Genomic DNA, 25,078 nt, shown 5'->3' with positions numbered 1-25,078 from the left:
CTCGAAACATCAACTCTGTTTCTCTCTCCACAGACGCTGTCAGACCTGCTGAGTTTTTCCAGCATTTTCTGTTTTTGCTTCAGATTTCCAGCATCCGCAGTATTTTGCTTTTATATTATGCAACTTATTATGAACTCCATTTGTTATTGAGGGTGACTGGAGTTGGAGAGTGTGGTTATTGGGATTTGCCTGTGTGTCAGCCATTTTGAACTGAAATTCCGCTTGCAATTGGTTAACTATTCTATTTTCTGCGCTATTTTAGGTAAGAGCACAGGAGGTTCCTCTACAACCATCACGTAAGTCCCTCTTATTACATATCAATTCTTGACCTATGAGGAGCTTGGGGGGGCCAATGGCAAATTTATGGGCCTCAAAGCCTAAATGTTATAGTGAATTCTAAGTGTTACCAGCCATCCTTCCCAGTATGTCCAGTGTCATTGACCCTACTGAATAACTCCAGTAAATTTACAGCTGCTTCTTTATGTCAATTCTGAGATGTGTGATGGGATAGAAAACTTGTTAAGTAATCTCAGTGGAAGGACATCACACACCAAGCACCAACACAGAAAGCAGAGGACATTAAATCTTCAACTCTCGTAATTATATTCTTTGAGGCCTAATAGAGGGGGGGGAATACATAATTAATGATCCAAGCCGCACACCATCCTAACTTACAAATTTAATGAACATACAAATTAGGAGCAGGATTAGGCCACTCGGCCCCTCAAGCCTGCCCCGCCATTCAATAAGACCATGGCTGATCTGATTGTAACCTCAACCCCACATTCCTGCCTACCCCCGATAACCTTTCACCCCCTTGTTAATCAAGAATCTACCTTAAAAATATTCATAGACTCTGCTTCAACTGCCTTTTGAGGAAGAGACCCTCTGAGAGAATAGATTTCTCCTCATCTCTGTCCTGATTGGGTGACCCCTTATCTTTAAACAGTGACCCCCTCGTTTTAGATTCTCCCACAAGTGGAAACATCCTGTCAAGACCGGTCGGGATCTTATATTTTTCAACCAAGTCGCCCCTTAGTCTTCTAAACTCCAGCAGACACTTGGAACTATATCGCCGTTCCTTCATTGTCGCTGGGTCAAAATCCTGGAACACCCTTCCTTACAGCACCGTGGTGCACCTACACCACATGGAGTGCAGCACTTTAAAAGAGTGGTTCACTCTCAAGGGCAATTAGGGATGGGCAACAAATGCTGGTCTAGACAGTGAAAGGCTGATCACTGCTAGGAATTGGATGAAGAATCATAGTACATGGTCCTTAAACTCAATAATTTAAAATTTGAAGCCTAGCCTGTACTCTAGGGTTTGAGTTGGTGGGATGTTTTGTTTACATACTAACTGTGTACATGGCAGTCACTAACCAATTCTATTTTTCTTTTGTCCTCTTTTAGCACCACCACAATTGATAGAGGTAACGAAAGATCTTCTTCACTCTTCTGAACCCTTTGTTTGTCGGTACTGCGCAGTGTGGCACTGGTGCTTGTGGCCCAGGTTTGACCCTTGGCCTGGGCTGCACCAGTGGCAGTTTCAATCCATGTTCCTAAGGCGCTGTAAAAATGCAAATTGCCTGGATGCAGCCAGGGTGGTATGGGTGCAGTCTGATTGGCCTTAACCAGGAGAATCGGTCAGCCAGAGTTCCTGCCAGTGATTCCGTGTTTAGCCTGCTTGTGTAGACAACTTCCAACACTGCCTGTCTTCACACATGGAGAAGACTCTTGCATCGTTTGAACACATTTTCTTCCCTGTCCCTAACCCCTCAGGTATCTCCCTCCTTTTTTTTAAAGTTGGCAGGCAACTTTTAAGTCAATCTCATTTCATCCACTCATCTTGGTGAGTTCCATTCACCAGGGAAGGGGGCCAAAGGAACAGGAGGAGGCCATTCATATTCCCCCCCACCCCCCAAGCCTTTCAGTTAGCTCCTGGCTGTACCATACTTTCACTTTCATTCCCGCCTTGGCTCTGTCACCTCACCCAACAAAACTGTCACTTTGCCCATTAACAAAAGGCAGGTAGGAAGAGGCTGATGCCCCACTTGAGCAATTTATTACCTCCTAGAGATCCCCAACACCAGAGGTGAGCTGGTTCCTACAGAAATGTACAAGTGTTGAATTTAGTAATTAAAAGCTTGTATCCTGCTCTGAACCTTCCCCACCTGTGCCTCCTCAGCTCTGACAAACTGTCTAACTCATCACTCATCATCTTCAGATGAGGAGAAACTTCTTCACTCAGAGGGTGGTGAACCTGTGGAATTCTCTACCACAGAGGCTGTGGAGGCCAAGTCACTGAATATATTTAAGAAGGAAACAGATAGATTTCTTGATTCTAAAGGCATCGAGGGGTATGGGGAGAGAGCGGGATTATGGCGCTGAGATAGAGGATCAGTCATGATCATATTGAGCAGGCTCGAAGGGTCAAATGACCTGCTCCTATTTTCTATGTTTCACGATTTTAAAATGAAGATCTCAGTTTACCAACCTCTTCCAGAAGCTTCAAACCTCTCTGTCTACTAGAGGTTTGCTGTTCCTTTCCCACTAATATCTGTCCCACTATCTTCAACCCTGGTCTTGTCCTGCACGGCCCAGAGAAGTAAATCATGTCTGCAGGTCCAATGAGCCAAGTTCCACGCTCTGTTGGAAATTCTAAGCACAGTAAGTTTAGAGTTTGACGACAGTTCTTCTGTAAATAATGGTGGAGATGCACTACACCCAACCAACAAAGGTCCCCCCCACCCAACACCCTGCCACCTCCTTCTCCAAACCTTCACTGACACATGCCATCAATTCGAACCACAAAATTGAGCAATATCATGTATGAATTTCGCTGCTGGTGCAATCCCAGGTACATAAACCATACGTTCCAACGGTTGGCTGATCGAATTCAACAACACGTTCCTCTAGCGATTCACAGTAGACAAAGTACAGAAGACTAGCTCAACCAACCTGCACTTGCAAAAAGCCCAAAGCAAAGCACCTATTACTGTTAGATGCAATTCTGCAATTGGGCAGCACTTGTTGAACAATCCTGAGTGCACTAATAGATCACTAACAACCAATTTAAGATAATCATTCAAGCTCGTACTGTGGCTCATTTATGCTTGCTAGGAGCAATGTACATTCAATAGTCAGGATCCGGTCTCTGCAAGCAAAAGAAATATGTTCAGGCCTTGTGACTTTTTTGAATTGCCTAGAAGCACGGGGAGTCTGTAGTTTCCCCATTGCTTTCTCCATGGCAATGCCTCTGCCAATCAGAGCCAACTTGCCAACCAATCAGTGCCCTTTTCTCCTGTAGTGTAAATTATTGTGATAGTTTGAAATTTGGCATTCTTGCATTTGTCCTGATAAACTTCAGTAACGTGTTTCCCTTCAGCAATGACATAAGAATTGTTAAGGGTTCAAACAGGTGAAAAAGTCACCTGCAAGTGTTAGCAGGAAACACTAGCAGCCCTTGGGGCTCTTTGGAAAGATCAGGGTGTGCGCGAAATCAAAAAGGGACAAAAAATAACTGGGTTCACGTCAGTCCTTGTTGAAGTACATCCGATTTAAAGAAGAAGGTAGCAGGGAATAAGGGGAAACTGCAGGAAAATAGGACTGTAAAATCACAAGGGGCCTAAATTCAACAAGGAGAAGAGGCATAGAGTGGTGATAGCACACGCTGCAGAACTCTCTCTTTTTTCAAAGTTAACTTGGGTTTTGTTTGATTATTGCAGAAGTTACAAAGTGAAGACTCTGCGGCATCTTCCTGGGAATCCTCGAGCATGAGGCCCCCACAACTCGTATTCGCTGCCGTGGTTTCTGCTGGAGTCTTGGGGATGTGAGATCTTCAGTTGGGGATTTTCTCCCTCATGGCTTCCCTCCTTAACTCTTCGTCTTTTGGTGTTCTTGCTAACAATGGAATGTGTACCAGGGCCCTCCAGGCTCCCTCCAGGTCGATTCGCCCCATTTCCAAACCAAACAGGTGGGCTGCAATGGAGCCAGAAGCCAGCCCCCATCAGCTGCGATGCCTCCATTTCTCACTCATTTCCTTTAAAAGGTTGAGGTGGGCCCACACTTTCCACGTTTAAGGAACCCTGGGTTGCCCTGATGTTCCGACACCTTTTTTTGCATGTCCGCTTTCTGTTTTAAAATCGCTGAATAAATGCTTTTCTGATCAAACCGCAAAGCCGTTGTGTTCCAGAATTATTTGAAATGAGCATCATGGTACATTGGGTGGCCTTCGTTCGTGGGCATCACTGGCAGTTATTGCCCACGCCTTATTTCATGGGATGTGGGTATCACTGGCAAGGCCAGCAGTTTTACCCATCCCTAACTGCGCCGGAGCTGAGTGTCTTGCTAGGGCATTTCAGAGGCAGTTAAGAGTCAGCCACATTGCTGTGGGTCTGGAGTCACATGTAGGCCAGACCAGGTAAGGACGGCAGATTTCCCTCCCAGAAGGATGTTAGTGAACCAGATGGAGTTTTATGACAATAAGCGATAGTTTCGTGGTCAAGATTACTGATGCTAGTTTTTAATTCCAGATTTTATCAACTGAATTTAAATTCCACCAGTTGCTGTGGTGGGATTTGAACACCAACCACCCTCCCCTCCCTGAACATTAGTCTGGCCCACTAGTCCAGTGACACTACCTCTATACCACTGTCTTTCCTCATTGCCATTGGGGGTAGCAGTTGGCCACCATCTTCTCGAACCAGGAATGCAGGATGATTGCATGGACTTCAGTGTTAAGGAGGACGGGTCACCAAGAATGAATAGTGAAAAGCTGATGTGAAAGGTTAGGCTAAGAACGATATTTCCGATATTGGCCAGCGTTCATATTGTGGGCAATAGGGAAAGACCTGAGTTCGCAGGGATCCTAGTGAGGCTACCCTGGACCAGATGTATCCTGGGTAACCCCATGGTTGTCTCACTTACAATCCGACCTCCAACTACCAGCTCTGAAGGTAGGTGCTTGACACTTGACATATGTTGGACGTGAGTCTGGTTTTAATGAGGCTGCATGCATACGGTATACTCTCACTTTCACCAGAGGGGCAGAAATGAAAGCAAAAGTACGTGAAATCATGAAGGAAGACTTGGTGTCAGAAGGTCTCAGTTCTGGCAATGGTGAAGGTTCCCAACAAAAGCACGAGAATGAGGTTCGAACCGAAAGGATAAACTGATCAGAAAAGACTGGTCAGCTTCTTTTCTCGAGGGTTGACTACTTTAAAATGATGAAGGCTTTTGAATTGGTCATTAAAGATCTCCCCACTTGCAGGGAATCCAAAACAAGCTGGCTTTAATATGATAGTCACCAATAAATCCAACAGGGAATCCAGGAGTGACTTCTTAATCCAAATCTAGGGTGTGAGTTTATTCCTGGAGGGCCACTGGGTGTTACTAGTCCTGTAGCATAACCACAGTGCCACTATACAGTAGTCGGTATGCCAAAGTACCAGCCATTAGAACTCACTCAAGAACTTCCTTTAAGCCTCTGACCAGAGGTACCACTCTTGTAATCTCTGTTGTCCATCAGTGAAAGCTTGGAACTCAATTGATGTGTGTCTGCTGGAAGATTCCTACCCTTTCACAGTGCCCCGATAAATAGTTCCACAATAACATCCCCTTCCCACCAGCAAAGCTGTGCTAATATATTCATAAAACCCCTGCCATTGCTCCAATCTGTCTGACTGAGCACTGTTGGGGGAGGGGGGATGTCACACGACAGGAGCTACACGTGGGAGTCACGAGGCTTGTGTTGCATACACCCATTACAACTGGGTCACTCATGAGTAATTCCAGATGTGCACCCATGCCCTGTCCAGTGTATCCCCCTGTGCCCTGGCCACCCCATACCCATCCACATCCCCTCTTGTTCTGTTTTCAGTTTAATTGGGGTAGTGTGTTCACTCCTCTGTGCACAGGGACGCTGTGACATCTCCACACCAAGTGCAATACAGGTAAAGATGAGAAAGACAATATGAAGAAGTTAGGAAAGGAGTGAAAAACAATTGGGATGGCAAAGAAGAGCTACAAAAGTGAATCATCAAATATAAAAAGAAATAATATTCTACAGACACACAAATGACAAATAGAAAATAGGATAGGGATAGGAGCATTGAGGGAAACACATGACCTAGTCCCTGTGCCTCATAGTTACATAAGATCCACACTGAAAGGAGGAAACAGCCTTTGCTAGAAAACTCTTGAATCCCACCTCCCATCGCCATTATCTCTCACCACAACCACACGAGATTAAGTGTGGGATGGACTTAGGAAAAGACACCATTCCACAAATAGGATCTAGAACGAATAGACTGTGAGACAGCCCAATCCCCTACATGATAAAACTCATAAATACTCTGTAAATGATTGAGAATTTAATGAATTCAACCGGACAACATATGATCTGTGGACTTGAATACAAAACCATATGAATTTCCAATATAGATAAACATGAGGGATGTGAGCATCGCTGGCAAGGCCAGCATTTGTTGCCCATCCCTAATTGCCCTTGAACTGAGTGGCTTTCTAGGCCATTTCAGAGGGGCAGTTAAAGGAGTCAGCCGCATTGCTGTGGGTCTGGAGTCACACGCAGGCCAGACCAGGAGCTTTCTTGGGTATTAGTGAACTCGATGGGCTTTCACAACAAACAATGATGGTTGTCATGATAACCATTACTGAGACAGGCTTCCAATTTCACATTTCCATTATTAACAATTGAATTTTAATTTCACCAGCTGCCATTTTGTTTTAGTCATTCACGGGATTTGGGCTTCACTGGTTGGACCGGCATTTATTGCCCATCCCTAGTTGCCCTTGAGAAGGTGGGGGTGAGCTGCCTTCTTGAACCACTGCAGCCTCTGTGGTGTAGGTACACCCACAGTGCTGTTAGGGAGGGAGTTCCAGGATTTCGACCCATATCTCCAAAAGATTAGCCAGGGAGCCTCTAGATTACTAGTACAATGACAATACCATTACACCACTGTCACCCCACAGACTGATACGAAAAGGAGGTTACCTACTCCTTGGAGATTAGGGGTCTAAATGGGGTGGAGGACCAGCAGGTTCTTGTGATACAGATACACAAATCAATCAGGTTAACATGGCCATTAAATAAAGCATTCGGATCCATGTGTAGGGGAATAGAATTGAAAAGCAGAGAATTATGTTAACTTGTACAGAACATTGGTTAGATCTCAGATGACTGTGCATGGTTCTGGTTTCCATATTACGAAAAGGATATACAGGCACTGGGGATGGTACAGTAAAAATGCCAGCATGATACCTGAACTGAGAGGTTAGAACAATGGGGGGAGGCTGACGGAGACCTTTCCCCTAGAAAACAGACGGCTCTGAGGTGCAGTTGTGTTCTTTAAAATTAGGAAGTGGTTTGAGAGGGTAGATTTCACAGGATCACAGAATCACACAGTGCAGAAGAGGCCCTTCGGCCCATCGAGTCTGCACCGACACGTGAGATTTGGAGAAGGTGTTTCCATTTTTTGGGTCATAAATACACTAACCAGTAGTCACACAAGTTCAGCTGTGGCTCAGTGGGTAGCCCCCTCACCTCTGAGTCAGAAGACTATAAATTCAAGTCCAACTCCAGAGACTTTAAGCGTGAAGGTCTTTGCTGATGCTGCTCGAGTATAAAGTCTGTATAATTCTACATTAACAGAGCTTACATCACCACCTGCTGGACTGAAGCTAAAATCAAACCCAGTGTCACGAGATGATGCTGGGAGAACTGTGTGAGGAACACTAAGATAAAAGCAAAATACTGCGGATGCTGGAAATCTGTAACATAAACAGAAAATGCTGGAAAAACTCAGCAGGTCTGACAGCATCTGTGGAGAGAGAAATAAACAGAGTTAACTTCTCGAGTCCATGTGACTCTACTTCTGAAGCCGGACTCGAAACTTTAACTCTGTTTTTCTATCTCCACAGGTGCTACCAGTCCTGCTGAGTGTTAAACCAAGAGAGAAGAAAGTCCCTGGTCCAGATGGAATGAATCGATGCATATTAAAGGGAGCTGAAGAAATGGTGGCAGCAGAAACACTACAAATATGTTTTAAAATATATTGGAAAATGGAATAGTGCCAGAGGACTGTCGGACAGCTAAAGTGATTTCTACATTTAAAAAGGGAGATAAGTCTAAGAATCTACAGCAAAAACAGAAAGTGCCTGAAAAACTCAGCTCATTCTGAAGAAGAGTCATACTGGACTCGAAACATTAACGTTTCCCCTCCCCACAGATACTGCCAGACCTGCTGAGGTTTTCCAGCACTTTCTGTTTTTATTTCAGATTTCTAGCATTTGTAGTGCTTTGCTTTTATCTACAGACAAGTTAGTTTAACATCAGTAGCAGGAATGATAATTTTGTTTTAATTCTTTCACGGGATGTGGGCGTCACTGGCTAGGCCAGCGTTTATTGCCCATCCCGAATTGCCCCTTGAGAAGGTGGGGGTGAGCTGCCTTCTTGAGCCGCTGCAGTCCATGTGGTGCAGGTACACCCACAGTGCTGTTAGGGAGGGAGTTCCAGGATTTTGACCCAGCGATAATATATGAATGGTGATATGTTTCCACATCAGGGTGGTATGTGACTTGGAGGAGAACGTGCAGGTGGTGATGTTCCCATGTGCCTGCTGCCCTTGTTTCCCTGGGTGATGGAAGTCACAGGTTTGGAAGGTGCTGTGAAAGGAGCCTTGTTGAGTTGCTGCAGTGCATCTTGAATATGGTTCACACTGTTACTGCTGTGCACCAATCATGGTGGGGTTCTGATCGAGTGGCTGCTTTGTCCTGGATGGTGTCCAGTTTCTTGAGTGTTGTGGGAGCTGCACTCATCCAGCCAAGTGGAGCGTATTCCATCACACGCCTGACTTGTGCCTTGTAGATGGTGGACAGGCTTTGGGGAGTCAGGAGGTGAGTTACTCACCGCAGGATTCCTAGTCTCTGACTTGCTCTTGTAGCCTCAATATTTATATGGCTAGTCCAGTTCAGTTTCTGGTCAATGGTAATCCCCAGGATGATGGTAGAGGATTCAGTGATGGTAACACCATTAAACTTACACAAAGACTTAGTAGAAGAACATCTAGAAACTGCAAATATAATGTAGTGTAATCAGGGTGGACATCAAAGAGATCATCCTTGATTAGTTTTACTGAATCTTTTGCAGAAATAATAGAAAGGATAGTTAAGGGTAATGTGGTAATTTGGTTTTTCAGGTCTTCATAAGGGAGACTCATGACCAGGATCAAAAAACTTGGAGTTAGGGGGACAAACAGTAGAATGAATAATATATGAACATACGAATTAGCAGCAGGATTAGGCCATTCAGCCCCTCAAGCCTATTCCGCCATTTAATAAGATCATGGATGATCTGATTGTAACCTCAACTCCACATTCCTGCTAACCCCTGATAACCTCTCACCCTCTTGCTTATCAAGAATTTATCTACCTCTGCCTTAAAATTATTCAAAGACTCTGCTTCCACCGCCTTTTGAGGAAGAGAGTTCCAAAGACTCACAACCCTCTGAGATAAAACATTTCTCCTCATCTCTGTCTTAAATTGACAAGCCCTTATTTTTAAACAGCGACCCCTAGTTCTAATCCTCCCACAAGAGGAACCATCCTTTCCACATCTGCCCTGTCACGTCCTCTCAGAATCTTACATGTTTCAATCAATCTCTTACTCTTCTAAACTCCAGCCTGTCCAACCTTTCTTCATAAGACAACCCCCCCATTTCAGTTATTAGTCTAGTAAACCTTATTTCAACTGCTCCCAATGCATTTACACCCTTCCTTAAATAAGGAGGCCAGTACTGTACACAGTACTCCAGATGTGCTCACCAGTGCCCTGTATAACTGCAGCATAAAAAGCAGAAACAAATGGGCTCGGAAACAGGAAACAGAGAGATGTAGTTAAAGACATTTACTCAGACTGGTGGAGGTTAGGAACTGGTCTCCCACTGCTGTTCACTATTTATGTAAAGGATTTAGATTCTGATGAACAATTTCAAAATTTCCCGATAACAACAAGTGAGAAATACAGAGGAGGACTCCAAAAAATACAAGAAGACATTAAAAAACTCGTAGAATGGGCATATAATTGCCATATGAATTTCCAATATAGATAAACATGAGTGATGTGAGCATCACTGGCAAGGCCAGCATTTGTTGCCCATCCCTAATTGCCCTTGAACTGAGTGGCTTTCTAGGCCATTTCAGAGGGGCAGTTAAAGGAGTCAGCCGCATTGCTGTGGGTCTGGAGTCACACGCAGGCCAGACCAGGAGATTTCTTTCACTAAAGGGCATTAGTGAACTCGATGGGCTTTCACAACAAACAATGATGGTTGTCATGATAACCATTACTGAGACAGGCTTCCAATTTCACATTTCCATTATTAACAATTGAATTTTAATTCCACCAGCTGCCATTTTGTTTTAGTCATTCACGGGATGTGGGCTTCACTGGCTGGACCGGCATTTATTGCCCATCCCTAGTTGCCCTTGAGAAGGTGGGGGTGAGCTGCCTTCTTGAACCACTGCAGCCCACATGGTGTAGATACACCCACAGTGCTGTTAGGGAGGGAGTTCCAGGATTTCGACCCATATCTCCAAAAGATTAGCCAGGGTGCCTCTAGATTACTAGTACAATGACAATACCATTACACCACTGTTACCCCACAGACTGATGCAAAAAGGTTACCTACTCCTTGGAGATGAGGGGTCTAAATGGGGTGGAGGACCAGCAGGTTTTTGTAATACAGATACACAAATCAATCAGGTTAACATGGCCATTAAATAAAGCATTCGGATCCATGTGTAGGGGAATAGAATCGAAAAGCAGAGAATTATGTTAACTTGTACAGAACATTGGTTAGATCTCAGATGACTGTGCATGGTTCTGGTTTCCATATTACGAAAAGGATATACAGGCACTGGGGATGGTACAATAAAAATGCCAGCATGATACCTGAACTGAGAGGTTAGAACAATTGGGGGAGGCTGACGGAGACCTTTCCCCTAGAAAACAGACGGCTCTGAGGTGCAGTTATGTTCTTTAAAATTAGGAAGTGGTTTGAGAGGGTAGATTTCACAGGATCACAGAATCACACAGTGCAGAAGAGGCCCTTCGGCCCATCGAGTCTGCACCGACACGTGAGATTTGGAGAAGGTGTTTCCATTTTTTGGGTCATAAATACACTAACCAGTAGTCACACAAGTTCAGCTGTGGCTCAGTGGGTAGCCCCCTCACCTCTGAGTCAGAAGACTATAAATTCAAGTCCAACTCCAGAGACTTTAAGCGTGAAGGTCTTTGCTGATGGTGCTCGAGTATAAATTCTGTATAATTCTACATTAACAGAGCTTACATCACCACCTGCTGGACTGAAGCTAAAATCAAACCCAGTGTCACGAGATGATGCTGGGAGAACTGTGTGAGGAACACTAAGATAAAAGAAAAATACTGCGGATGCTGGAAATCTGAAACAAAAACAGAAAATGCTGGAAAAACTCAGCAGGTCTGACAGCGTCTGTGGAGAGAGAAATAAACAGAGTTAACTTCTCGAGTCCATGTGACTCTACTTCTGAAGCCGGACTCGAAACTTTAACTCTGTTTTTCTATCTCCACAGGTGCTACCAGTCCTGTTGTGTTTTTCCAGCATTTTCTGTTTCTGTTTGTGAGGAACACCATTTCCATGAGCCACTGTTCCATCCAAAATTCTTGTAAGCGTGTTAGGTTCCAGAAAAGGCATGCTTAACCGCTCAAGGATTTGTTTGTTTTATATTTAATGTCGGGTACTTTTAGTTTCTGACTGTGTCTTCCCAATTTTATAAGGGCCAAGGGAGAGAAAGGAATAGAAGGCCAGGCTGAGAGAGTGAGATGAAGAGGGAGGTGAAGAGGCTCATGTGGACCATAAACACCAGCATATGTCAGTGGGGCCGAAGGGCCTGTTTCGGTACCTTGGGGAGGTGGGAGGAGGGAACATCACCGTTTATCGCAAGACCCAATCTCAGGCACTGAGGATCAATGGCGAGTGTCCCTCCACTAACAGGAAGCTCATTCTGCTCTTTACACTTTGAACATCAGGTGAAGGAGTGGGGGGTGGGTGGGTGCGGGTGGGTGAACTCAAACCTTATGCCCATTGGTGTCAGCTGTGATTCTGTGGGTTACACTTTCGCCTCTCTCAGTGGGTTGTTGGTTCAGGTCCACACTACTTGGCTTCAGTACAAAATGCAGGCTGACATAACACTGCAGCACTGAGGGAGTGCAGCATTGTTGGAGGTACCACCTTTTAGGCTGAGATGTTAAAATCAGAGAAAGTAAAAGATCCCATGGCACTACATGAAGGGGAGTTCAACTCTAGTGCCTTCAAACTTTATACTGATGTATAACAGTTCTCATGTGCCTAGTCTAAATAAATGAACCCACAACAAGTTTATCTAAAACCTTCTAAGTGATTGGTATCTTGTGTCTCATGCAGTAAATAAGCCCCAGGTATTATATCATTATAACAACTCAACACTCCCCAGTGTCCTGGCCAATATTTATCCTTCAACCAACATCACTATAAACAGATGACCTAGTTATTATCACATTGCTGTTTGTGGGATCTTGCTGTGTACAATTTGGCTGCCACATTTCCTACATTAAAACGACACTTGAAAAGTACTTAATTGGCTGTGAAGTGCTCTGGGGAGTCCTAAGGCACAAAAGCAAACCCTTTTCTTTCTTTACAGTGAGTGAGGAAAGTGATTTCCTTCATATGCACTTTGTCGCTTAGTCTGGACTTGTCTAATCTGGTCTGGTTTTAACTAGGCCAGGTGAATGTTGTGTACAGATTTTGAAATGCTTTATAAGTGGCCTGTTGTGCATTGCCCCCATCTGACAATTTAGCAGCTTTTTACATTCCTAACATCAACTCAGGTTAAAACATGCTCAGCCCCACATGGGACAACAGACATGTAACATTTTACTGCACAGAAGGGAGGCCATTCAGCCCATCGTGCCTGTGCTGAAGGAGGTAACCGAGTAGTTCCACTCCCTTTCACCATGTATTACCCCCCCCACCCCCCCCCAACAAATATTTATCTCCTTCCTCTTTTAAACACTGGCTCATTTTCAAGTCAGACACTCTGTCTCTTTGATAACTCGCTGAATGAAAATGTTCTCCTTAAAAACTCTTGATTATTTACAATGATTCCCTCCATTACCTGCTGCACCGACTGGTGGAATCATTTACCCGCTGTTCCCCCTTTGAAAAAACCCTTCCTGAAGCAGAACACCGGTGACCCTCTGGCCTCCCCTGCTTCTGAAAGCTTCACATTTCCCTGAACAATGATCAATTGACTCACACCACACAACAGGATGACAAGAGGATTATTTTACTGGTTAACTTTAAGCAGGAGGCAAACATGCAGAAAGACATTGGGACTTCAGAGCAACCAAGGGCTCCCGCGGGTGACAGAGATCTGGTACCACAGTGGGTCAGGCTGGCCATGCCCCCCAGCTCCCATGAAGCTCGTCACTATGACAAATGGCAAGTGGGGCTCAGTGAGGCTCCTTGCTTTGTGTGTCAAGCCGCTGGTAGAGGAGTCAGGCACCTTAGGCCAGAAAGGTCTGCCTTGTGGTTTGGCCCTTCCCAGAAGAATGAACCCATGGACGTTCCCAACAACCTAGAAATAACCAGTCAACTCCACTCATTGGATTAGTCCTGATGCAGCCATTGGATTCCCCAAGCCTTTGACCAAAGGGCGTAGTCCATGGGCAGGGCCTTCTATCAGCTGCTCAGGGCACATCCACTCAATGTGGAATAGATGGGAATAATTTACGCAGTCTCCATAGCAACAGCATGCTAATGATGATAGATCTGACTGGCTAAAAGGGCCATCACATGGGTGTCAGCGTCCCTTTTAAGTGAGAGGTGGGGGGGTTAGTTCTATTTGCATAGCGACCCATGGGTTTGATTTGGAAATGGAGGATTTTATCTGAAGGAGCCTTGGGTGCCCTGTTACACATCCCATTTTTAACGAAAGCATAAGACAAAAAGAGCTAAGGTTGTGATAGAAGAAGCTCACGACCAAAGAGCCCGCAATCCCGAGATTCAGAAAGAAACTGCAGCAGCGGATACACATTGTGACTCCGCGGGCTTGAGGCTCCTCAGCAGCTCCCTTGGTGAGAGCCATGGCGCCAGTCACCCCGGTTACTAGCGAATTAGCCATTCTGAAAAGACACCAAATATAACAGAGGTTTCAAACATCACTTGTCCATCTTTCAACTGACTGAAGCAAACATGAACTGTACTAAAAATATTAAAAATGCTGCCAGATTCACAAGTGGCTCATTTCTGTCCAACGGACTCCCCGCATTCTACATCTCTTCTGGATCAGGACAGACAAGCCTCTCACTGACACACACTAATGGCAGCCCAGAGTCCAATCTACACTTCACTCTGGTGAGCCACACCCTCAGGGAATGGAGAATTTTTTAGCTAACAGGGTTGAGGGTTCAATGCTGACAGTGAACAAGGTTTCGTGTCTCAGTGCAGTGAGAACCAGAAGGTCAAAGGTTAGCTCCCTTCAGCTGTGCTGATCTCAGAACAGAAATTGAGGGTACTCTGTTGGTTGGGTGTGTGTGTGTATGTATTTTGCTTGGACTAATTTGACTTTACTCCATGTTGCCACACTCAGACTGCATGTTAGCACTCAGTATCTGAGCTCCCAATTCCCTAATGAGAAATGGCTGCCTAGATAATGTACAGGAAGGTTCCTGACAGCTGTTAAAAAGAAAAGAGAGAAAGTGCACTCTAATCCAGGCAGGTGAACCCATTAGCTGAGGTTTCTAGTATATGGATATTGGGATGGGGTTTCCTTTACTGTTGAACATAGGGTAGCCAACTTCTGAGTGTATCTCACTGTCAGCCCGACCTAAACCATGTGATTGAACACTGGGAATCTACCCTGCATTCATCTGACCCTCACATCCACCAATTGTCAACAGAGCTTAAAAGAATTCTCTGAGTCTGCCTGCACCCTGATATATGGAGAGACCAACAGGAGGAGGCCATTGGGTCCATCAAGCCTCTTCCAACATTCAATTACATTATGGTTGATCTGTATCTTAACTCCATCTACCCACCTTTGTTCTGTGACACTTAACAGACTTGCCTAACAAAAATCAATGAATCTCAGTTTTGGAATTTGCAGTTGACCCCTGACCTCAGCAGTTTTCTCATGGTGCAAGTTCAGGGTTACACTACCCTTTGTGTGAAGGTGTCCTTCCTTCATCAACTCCCTTAATCATCTTAAAAAGCCACACTAACACTTTCGACACTGCCCTGAATGAACGTTGCTCAGGGGTTCAAGCGGGGTGGGTTATGGAGCTCAGGGCTCTAGGCTTTGTTCACCAACTACAAATTCAGACTTATCAGAAAGTCACAAGCAAGTTTTATTACCTGTGGAAACTTTGGTCCTGTAAAGGAGAGAAGAAAGAGAAAAGAAGTTAGTGCCTGATTGTCGAGACAGATAAAATATTATAACCACTGTCCGAAACCAGTTTGTGAACTCTGGGCAAACTGTCAGCTCCTAAGTGTCAAATCTCATGATCGGCTACTTCCCCTGCTAATGATGTAAAGGAACATTGGGAACAGGAGTATTCATTCAGCCACTCAATCCTGCTCCATCAGATCATGGCTGATACCCAACTCAATTCCAATTACCCATCTTTGCTCCTTTATCCCTTGATACCCCAACTCAGCCCAAATCTCAGTCTTGATAAGCGCTAATTATCCCCGGCCTTTCCAGGGAGAACGTTCCAGGATCCCCCCTGTTCCTGGGAGTGTTGAATGGGAGCCCATCCCCTTTTTGTCATGTCACACTCCAGCTGAGGGTCATTGGGACCAATCACAGTGGCTCAATTTCCCACCAAGTAACATTTGCCATCACAATAAAGCAATAAGGGTCAACTCACGTGGATGCCAGGGAAGCTGTAATAAGAAGAATAAAACAGAACAGTGAAAAAAACACTTTAAGGACATTTGGCAAGATCATTTTAATAGGTCAACAGGTCAGGTGAATCACACACTGGCCTCTCTCCCATTGGACTGACCCATAACAGCAGCTCCTTCTGTGGCCTCTATCACCAAAGACCAGGGAAGCCATATCTTGGCAACAGTCTCACCCCCAAAGTCCCCTCTAAGCCACACACCACTCTGACTTGGCCATAAATGGGCTATTACTCCATTGTCGCTGGGTCAAATTCCTGGAGCTTCATTGAGAGATCATCAACGCAGGCAGCAGTGATTCGAGAAGGAAGATCTCCACCGCCTTCTCAGGGCCTTGTGGGTGGATAGGCAATAAATGCCAACCTTGCCAGTGATGCCCACATCTCGAGAAGGAAAAGTCTCAGCGTACACAAAGTAGCTGCTCTGTGGTATTGGTCCAGATCGGACTGGATGCCATGATTAACCATGGATTACAGTAGAAAGAATAATGGACTGGGACTAAGCAATACGTATCCTGCTAATCAGCCACAACACATCACTCAACTCAAAACACGTGAAAACTTACCAGACTGAGATTTTGACATTGAGGATGAGGAGCTGCCAGAATAGGTGATTCTGAAAGAGGAAAGAAGATTCCTGATTAAAGCCGTGCCTCCTGCATTTTGTTTGATAGTTTGCAGTCTCTGTTTTATGTCTCCCCATTCTGTTATCCACTTTCTCCTGATCTCTGACTTTGTTTTTGTATAGTCACCAGTGCGGAGCAGCCAATCCCAGTGGGAGACAATCCAGACAATCCTGGTCACATAAACCTCCTGCCTACAACTGCCCAGCCCGGACATGGTAACCCACATTTCCCCCCAGCTAATAGGAAAACAAACAACTCTTTGATGTGTCATTGGCTGATTCATGCCCGTCAATCAGACAGGCTTAAACCTGTCCAGTCCCAATATGTTTTACTTAAAGAAAATGAGAAAAAAACACATTTCTTTTGGGCCTCGGTGATTTTTCTCCTGCGCGTTGCTCCCAGCAGTGTTGAAGAAATTAATCTTTAATTATTAGAGACTCCAGGGCAACCCTGGGGGGTTGGCAACCCTACTCCAATCATACTGCAGAATCAATAAAGTGTTTTTCATCCAGCAGATTTTCACCCAGAAATAAACTCCAATTGACTGATTGTCCCATTCAATAATCAAAATTCTTTCTGTGTGTTAAAGAAAAGCCCATAAGACCAGCTATTTGGAAAATAACTTCCACATGATGCACACAGCAACTTGCCAGGACTCCTTCGACAACACCTTCCAAACCTGCAGCCACTGCCATCTAGAAGGACAAGGGTAGCAGATGCATGGAAACACCACCACCTGGAAGTCCCCCTCCAAGCCACTCACCATCCTGACTTGGAAATATATCGCCGTCCCTTCACTGTCACTGGGTCAAAAACTTGGAACTCCCTCCCTAACAGCACTGTGGGTGTACCTACACCACATGGACTGCAGCGGCTCAAGAAGGCAGCTCACCACCACCTTCTCAAGGGCAATTAGGGATGGGCAACAAACGCTGGCCCAGCCAGCGACGCCCACATCCTGTAATGAATATAAAACGAGAACGCACGCTCAACTCCCCGCTTTAAATAAAATAGCCAGCATCCGGCATTCCCTAAGGAAAGAGGGACTACAGACTTGACCATAAGGTGTGAAAGATGAGAGTTGTTTGAGTGGGGTCTGCACAGGGTGTACAGGAGAGGGCAGGAAAATGGGCTTCAGGTCCAGGTCAGCCACAACAATCTAGTTGAATGCCGGAGCAGGTTGTGGGGGTCCGGGGGAGGGGGCAGTGGGGGGGGTGGGTGTGCGTTGGTAAATGGACTCCACCTGTGTCCCTAGCTTGGATGCTGCTGTTTGCCTTACTTTTCACTGCCTCCTTCCAGAAGAGTCCTGTACTTCAGAATCTCAGCCTCCAGCTTCATCTTGATGTTCAGAAGGTACTCGTATTCCTGGCCCTGTTGTGTTATGCTGGCCAGGAGATTTCCCAGTTCCCCTTCCAGCTGTGAGCTCCTGGCAAGTAAGTTCCGCAGCTCCATGTCATATCTAGCGTCTGTGTTGTTCAAAGCATTCTGCAGGGCAGATATCTGAAAACACCAAGGCAGTTTGGTCAGTGTGAAGGGCTATTTGAATGGGCAGCTCTGGGCTGGTTTAAATAGCGATTGGATTAACATTCAGACAAACCCCGTGTTCCAACGAGCAGACCGCGAATTTAAAGCTCACTTACAGTGCCACGTAGAGAATTATATTCAGCGTCAAGGGTCTGCATTTGCTGCCGCAGTTGAGTCAGTTCAACTTTGCTCGTATCGAGAGCCTGGGTACTCTGTGTGGTCTGTGTGACTTGAACCTGCACCTGATAATCCAGAGAGAGGGAGGGTTTTACATGATGCATTTGAGACAACCGACCCGCACCGATAATGAAGGGGCTGCTTTTTTTTAAAGTAGTGAGTGGTAACGGCCTGGAACTCACTGCCCACAAGGGCAGAGGAAGCAGAACCAACAATTTCAAAAGGAAACTGGGTGAACACTTGAAGGACAGTGGGAGCTGCTGGGGCTGGGGCTGGAGGCGGGGGGAGCGGTGTCAGGCAGGCGGGGTTGAGACTGACTGGGTTCCTCCGAAAGAGCTGACTCAGGCCAAATGGCCACTGTCGGTGCTGTAAATGACTCCATGTGGAACTGGCCAGGTAGTGCCTGTTCACTAAGGAGACCGAGCCACTCACGGTGATCACTCTTAATATTGGCTGGACAAGGTTTTTTAGTGTGAGGCAAATTCAGAGCGTAGCAGAAAGTTGTGGAAATACTTGACTGTAGCTTTGAGACTGAAACCTTTGGCAGTCTTACTCCAAGCAAACCTCTGAGGGCTTTTAAGACACTGCCTGTGTAGCAACAGATTCTGTTCCCTCAATGCACGATTATCAGGGTCAGTGTACACTAGAGTTGAGGCTGACATTCCATGAAATTGTGTTATTGGAAAAATTTATGTACCAATTTTAACAAACTCGGACATTTCAAAGCACTTTACAACCAATCAGAATCACAGTGCAGAAGAGGCCCTTCGGCCCATCGAGTCTGCACCGACACCTGAGAAACACCTGACCTACAGGTCAGCAAACTGCAGCAAATGCAGCAATTCGACTGAAGCGTAGTCATAGTGAACATAAACCCAGGAGCCGATTCACATACCTCACCTCATATAAACAGCAACATGATAACGATAACCCCCAGATCATCTGATTTAGTGATGTCGGGTGAGGGATAACTATTGGCCCAGGGCATCAGGCACAGCTCCCTTGCTTTTCCGGAAAAAAACACCATCAGCTCTTCTGTGTCCAAGCCTCCATTTAACCTCTCATCTGAAAGAAAGCACCTCCGGCAGTGCAGCACTCTCTCAGTGCTGAGAGTCAGCCTGGGTTTGGTGCTTAAGTCTGTGGAGTGGGTTTTGAACCCATAACCTTCAAAATCTAAGCGAGTTCTACCACTGGATGACAATGGATACCTGTGCTGTCCTTTTTTAATGAGACTCTGAGTTGATTCCCACCTTGTCTGTTGAGGTGGTTTTTAGAGATTCTATATCACTGGCTGAAGAGTGTCTCCCAGAGGCGACCCCAGTACCACCCTTGCAATCCCCTATAGAGGTTGTGCACTGCTGTTGGTGGTGAATCCCAATCCTACCTGTTGCTTGTACCAATCGTCCAAATCCTTTTGGTTCTTGTCAGCAATCTTGGTATAATTTTCTCGCATAGCCTGCAGGGCTGCAGCCAGGTCAACAGAAGGACCAGCGTCCACCTCAACCTGGATGTCTTGAGTCTTCTGCTGTCGCAAGAGCTTCAGTTCCTAAAAGCACAAGGGACAATAAACCATCAGGACAGTGCAAGCCATCTTTTGATGGAAGGAGCCATTGTACTACCACACCATTGACAGTAGGGGGCAGCACCCTGTCATTCTTACTACCCCACCACTGGCACTAGAGGGCAGTACACTCTCATTCTGCTCACTATCTCCTGCCAATTCAAGATGGTCGTGTGAATGTGTGGCTGAGACCCATCTCCGCAAACACAGATCCCAACGATGTCATTTTCAGGAGACACAAATCCACCTTCAGAAACAGTGACAGCTTCTTTTTGGCAGTCTTCAAACTTCTAACAATGAATCTTATTTCATTGCACATGGGGTGCACCCATTTCCCTTTCTGTGTCTCCTGCATTCTCTCTCTCCCCAGCCATTTATTTTGATATTTCATCCTTTAATAAATTTCTAAAACCACACCAATGTGATATGTCATTTCAATTGGGGGTTGGGGATGAGGCTAAGTGGAAGGAGTAGATCCCATTTGCAACTTGCTCTTTTCAGCCCTGTCTGTGAGGTTTGGGGTGAGCTCTGGATGGGAGGGATTGTTAAAGGTATTCACTTGATTCTGCCAGAGCTGTAATATTTCCAATTCCAAGGCCAGTCATGGCCGTGCAAGGGCCCTGCTGAACATTGGCCCCTATCAAGATGGTGGCCACACATACAACTGAGCATGTGCAGTGTTGATAGCAAACGCAGCCCATTCTACCACCCCGCCACTGGCACAGTGGGCCAGCACCCTGCCATTGTACTACCTCACCACTGGCACCAGGGGGCAGCACCCTGTCATTGTACTACCCCACCACTGGCACCAGGGGGCAGCACCCTGCCATTGTACTACCTCACCACTGGCACTGGACGGCAGCACCCTGTCACTGTACTACCCCACCACTGGCACCAGGGGGGGAGCACCCTGTCATTGTACTACCTCACCACTGGCACCAGGGGGAAGCACTTTATCATTGAACTATCCTATCACTGGATCTAGGGGGCAGCACTTTGTCATTGTACTACCACGCCACTGGCACCAGGGGGAAGCACTTTGTCATTGTACCATCCCATCACTGGCACTTGGAGGCAGCATCCTGTCATTGTGCTACCCCACCACTGGCATTTGGGGGCAGCACTCTGTCATTGTACTACCCCACCACTGGCACCAGGGGGCAGCACACTGTCATTGTACTACCCCACCGCTGGCACCAGGGGGAAGCACTTTGTCATTGTACTACCCCACCACTGGCTCTAGGGGACAGCATCCTGTCATTGTACTACCCCACCACTGGCACTTGGGGGCAGCACCCTGTCATTGTACTACCCCACCACTGGCACCAGGGGGCAGCACACTGTCATTGTACTACCCCACCGCTGGCACCAGGGGGAAGCACTTTGTCATTGTACTACCCCACCACTGGCTCTAGGGGACAGCATCCTGTCATTGTACTACCCCACTACTGGCACTTGGGGGCAGCACCCTGTCATTGTGTGTGATGAGGAAAGATTGTGACACCTCAGCCATGGCAACCCACCTCCTTATGGTTCCTCGTCAGGTAGGCAATCTCATCCTCCAGCCCAGCAATGTCATGAGCCAGATCAGTCTGTAACTGCAGATAGGTGTCCTTCAGTTGGTGAAGTCCATTAATATCACTCTCCACTGACTGTCTCAGCATCAGTTCTGACTCCCACCTGCAACAGAGGAAACAAAAATCAGCCCAAGATTGAAGGAGTGACCGGTTTTAACTCTGGCTTATATCCCTGTCTGCAGACTGGATACCTGATTTTCTTTAGTTCTGCTGCTCAAACCCTGTCCATATCTTTGTCACCTCTGGGCAAATATTCCAATGCGCCATTGAATGACCTCTCGCCTTTCACTCTCTGTAAACTTGAGCTCATCCAAAACTCTGCTCCCTGCATCGTCATCAAATCATGTTCACTCATCACTCCTGTCCTCTCTGATCTGCGCTGCCTCCCAGTCCACCAACCATTTCAAAATTCTCAACCCTCGCTTTGGAATCCCTCCACAGCCTCGCCCCACCACCACCCACCCACCACCCACCCCCACCCAACTCTGTTGCTACCTCCAACCCTACAACCCTCCGCGATGTCCATGCTCTACCAACTCTGGCCCCCACTTTAATCGCTCCAGCACTGGTGGGCATACTATCTGCTGCCTAGGCTCCGAACTCTGGAACTCCCTCCCTAAACCTCTCAATCTCTCTCCTTTTAAAAAAACTTCTTAAGATGCTTCTTAAAAGCTGCCACTTTGACAAAGATTGTGGTCACCCTGTCATAATATCCCCCTATATGTCTTGGTGGCAGGTTTTGTTTTGATATTGTTCCTTGGGGCATTATTCTACATTAGTGCTATGGTGCTATACAAATTCAAGCTGATGTTTGGGTCATCATTTTTTTTTATTATTCAGTCACAGGATGTGAGTGTCTCTGGCTGGGCCAGCATTTATTGCCCATCCCTAGTTACCCTCAAGAAGGTGGTGGTGAGCAGCCTTCTTGAACCGCTGCAGCCCATGTGGTGTAGGTACACCCACAGTGCTGTTAGGGAGGGAGTTCCAGGATTTTGACCCAGCGACAGTAAAGGAACAGTGATATATTTCCAAGTCAGGATGGCTCGGAAGGGAACTTCCAGGTGGTGGTGTTCCCATGTGTCTGCTGCCTTTGTCCTTCTAGATGGTAGAGGTCATGAATTTGGAAGGTGCTGTCTAAGGAGGCTTGGTGAATTCCTGCAGTGCATCTTGTAGATGGTACACACACTGCTGCTACTGTGCATCAGTGGTGGAGGGAGTGAATGTTGAAGGTGGTGGGTGGGGTGCCAATCATGCGGGCTGCTGTGTCCTGGATGGCGTCAAGCTTCTTGAGTGTTGTGGGAGCTGCACTCATCCAGGCAAGTGGGGAGTATTCCATCACACTCCTGACTTGTGTCTTGTAGATAGTGGACAGGCTTTGAGGAGTCAGGAGGTGAGTTACTCGCCTCAGAATTCCCAGCCGCTGACCTGTGGTTGTGGGCACAGTATTTCAATGGCTGGTCCAGTTCAGATTCTGGTCAATGGATGCAAGGAATGTTCTTTCAGGCACACCAATCCCCAGTGAACCCTTCTCAGGACATTTTACAGGTAATCAGTATCCTCAGACTGTTACTCTCTGCGAATTTCTGAGACTCCCAGGCCCCAGGCGGGGATTTAGAAAAAGAACTTTATCACCTACTTGTTTTTGAAGTCTTCAGCAGCCAGCCTGGCATTGTCGGTCTCCAGGGAGATGCGGGTATTCAGCTGAATGCTGTTGATAATCTGGCAGAAATGGAATGGACAATGTTAGAAAAGGTTAGAGGAAGAAAGCACGGTTCAAATCCTTCATTTCCAGTATGTATCTTTAGGTAGACTCCTTCCCATTGGGATGCACCGGGACTGCTCCAGGAGCTGTGCTGGCGTGAGTATAACTCCTGTTCTGGCTACCCAAGCCAGACAGATTGAAGGATTGGAGCCAGACTAAAGGCTCTCTGGGTAGGGAGTTGTGATTCAGGCTAACACTCTAATGCCTCTCATTATAGGAGCAAGCCAGAGACAGGGTGAGTCTATTCCGGACAGTCAGATATAAACATCATCTGTGGAGACCCACCATCTGCTCAATATGAGGAGAGTTGATGCTCTGATAAGAGTCAAGTAGCTCATTCTGGACACAACAGTGGAAGGAATGGTTCTGTCATGTGCCAGTAGGAAAAGGAGACTCTAACTAACTAACTAACAATAGGGACAGGAGATTCTGACTAACACTATGGACAGAAGACTAATTAACTAATGTTAGGGACAGGGGAAGTTCTATCAGACTGTAACATGCGGGACTTGGTCAGACAACAGCTGCACATTCTACACAGCAGCGTCAAGTCTGATACCAGTTGCATGGTGGTGTAGTGACAATGTTGCTGGGTTAGCAATCCATAAGGCCCAGGTTATTACTCTGGGGACATGGCGTCAAATCCTAGCACAGCAGGTGGTGGAATTTAAATTCAATGAATAAATTTGGAACTGGAAGCTACTTTCAGTAATGGTGACTGTTGTAAGAACCCCATCTGGTTCATTAATGCTTTTCAGGGATGGAAATCTCCCATCCTTACCTGGTCTGGCCTACATGTGATTCCAGACCCACAACTGTGTGGTTGACCCTGAAATGCTCTAGCAAGCCACTCAGCTCGAGAACAAATAGGGATGGGCAACAAATGCTGGCCTTACCACATTCCCTGGAAGAATAACAAAAAAGGTACATTGTGAAAAATTAAAGCATGTGAATAATTTTTAGAAAACGATGTTGTACCTGTTGCTGCAGAGGTTTGACTGTGGTGTTGTAAATGGACCAGTCGAAACAGTCAATGGTTCTTGAGGAAGCAATCTCCTGAATTTGCTTCTCCAGGTTACTATTGGCTAACTCCAGTGAGCGGACTTTGTCTAGGTAGGAGCTCAAACGCTGATTGAGGTTCTGCATGGTATCTTTCTCGTTGTTCATCCAGAGACCCCCCGATGATAAGGACAAAGAGCTTGAGCCTCCCCTTGCCCCAAGTCCACCCCTATAGCCCTGAGATAAACCCACCGACCCAGCAAACCCAGTAGCCAGGCTGGTGCGTGGCCTACTGGAGCCATAGCCCTGCAATGAGTAACTGGAATAACATCCAGGCTGCACAGCTGAGCGGACTAACCCACTGCTGGAAGTGGCAACCCTCTGACTGGAACCTTTGCTGAAGCCTCCACTAACACCACGGCTACTGCTGCTGCTGCTGCCGCTGCTAGTGAGAGTAACACTCCTCCTAAGGCTTGTCATGATGCTGTAAGCTGAACTATCACACCAGCAAGTATCTGAGAGAAAATCACCAGTCAGTGCGCCTAGACTCCCAGGAAGAGCTTAGTGACAAGTGCCTGCGCTCACCCTTTTATGCAAAGAGGAGCCGCAGTTGGCAACTGTGCCAGGCACACCCGCTCCAGTTAAAACTGTAACTTCAGAACCACACCCAGAGCCGACAAGGCAAGACCTGTTCTCGCCTTTATTGCATCTTCCTTGTTCTTAATTCCCTTGGGGCTCTGATCCGGGTCAAACCAAAATGTGCTGGGTGACAGAGATGAAAAGTACAGGTTTATTGTGATTTAAAACCAGTCACAGGACAGAACCACAGAGATAAAAACAAAAAACTGCGGATACTGG

General features: G+C 46.3%; 1 protein-coding gene and 1 long non-coding RNA gene across 2 annotated transcripts; one reads left to right on the top strand and one right to left on the bottom strand.

Moving 5' to 3' along the window:
* The first annotated feature begins 190 nt into the window (after positions 1-190).
* On the top strand, positions 191-4,177 carry LOC144668986 (uncharacterized). Its single transcript, XR_013573577.1, has 3 exons — positions 191-296; positions 1,411-1,430; positions 3,726-4,177. It is a non-coding gene; the product is annotated as an uncharacterized LOC144668986 (long non-coding RNA).
* A 12,290-nt stretch (positions 4,178-16,467) lies between these two features.
* Positions 16,468-24,791, bottom strand: LOC144668984 (keratin, type I cytoskeletal 19-like). Its single transcript, XM_078531521.1, has 7 exons — positions 24,200-24,791; positions 23,096-23,178; positions 21,406-21,562; positions 19,706-19,867; positions 18,261-18,386; positions 17,900-18,120; positions 16,468-16,610 (listed from the first exon to the last, which is right to left on the bottom strand). Exons 1-7 carry the CDS (start codon positions 24,698-24,700, stop codon positions 16,535-16,537), a joined length of 1,326 nt encoding a protein of 441 aa, XP_078387647.1. The 5' UTR covers positions 24,701-24,791; the 3' UTR covers positions 16,468-16,534.
* Between the last annotated feature and the right edge of the window lie 287 nt (positions 24,792-25,078).

The sequence above is a fragment of the Cetorhinus maximus genome, chromosome 28 (assembly GCF_964194155.1).
Source record: "Cetorhinus maximus chromosome 28, sCetMax3.hap1.1, whole genome shotgun sequence".
Lineage (NCBI taxonomy): Eukaryota > Metazoa > Chordata > Chondrichthyes > Lamniformes > Cetorhinidae > Cetorhinus > Cetorhinus maximus.
This window is presented reverse-complemented; position numbering and strand designations above follow the sequence as displayed.

Excerpts from the sequence above, each read along its gene's own strand:
- LOC144668984 (XM_078531521.1), bottom strand. The coding sequence starts at position 24,700 with ATGACAAGCCTTAGGAGGAGTGTTACTCTCACTAGCAGCGGCAGCAGC. Across the intron at positions 19,868-21,405 it reads TGACGAGGAACCATAAGGAG|GAACTGAAGCTCTTGCGACA; the intron begins GTGGGTTGCCAT and ends TTGTGCTTTTAG. Across the intron at positions 18,121-18,260 it reads ATAATTCTCTACGTGGCACT|ATATCTGCCCTGCAGAATGC; the intron begins GTAAGTGAGCTT and ends TGGTGTTTTCAG.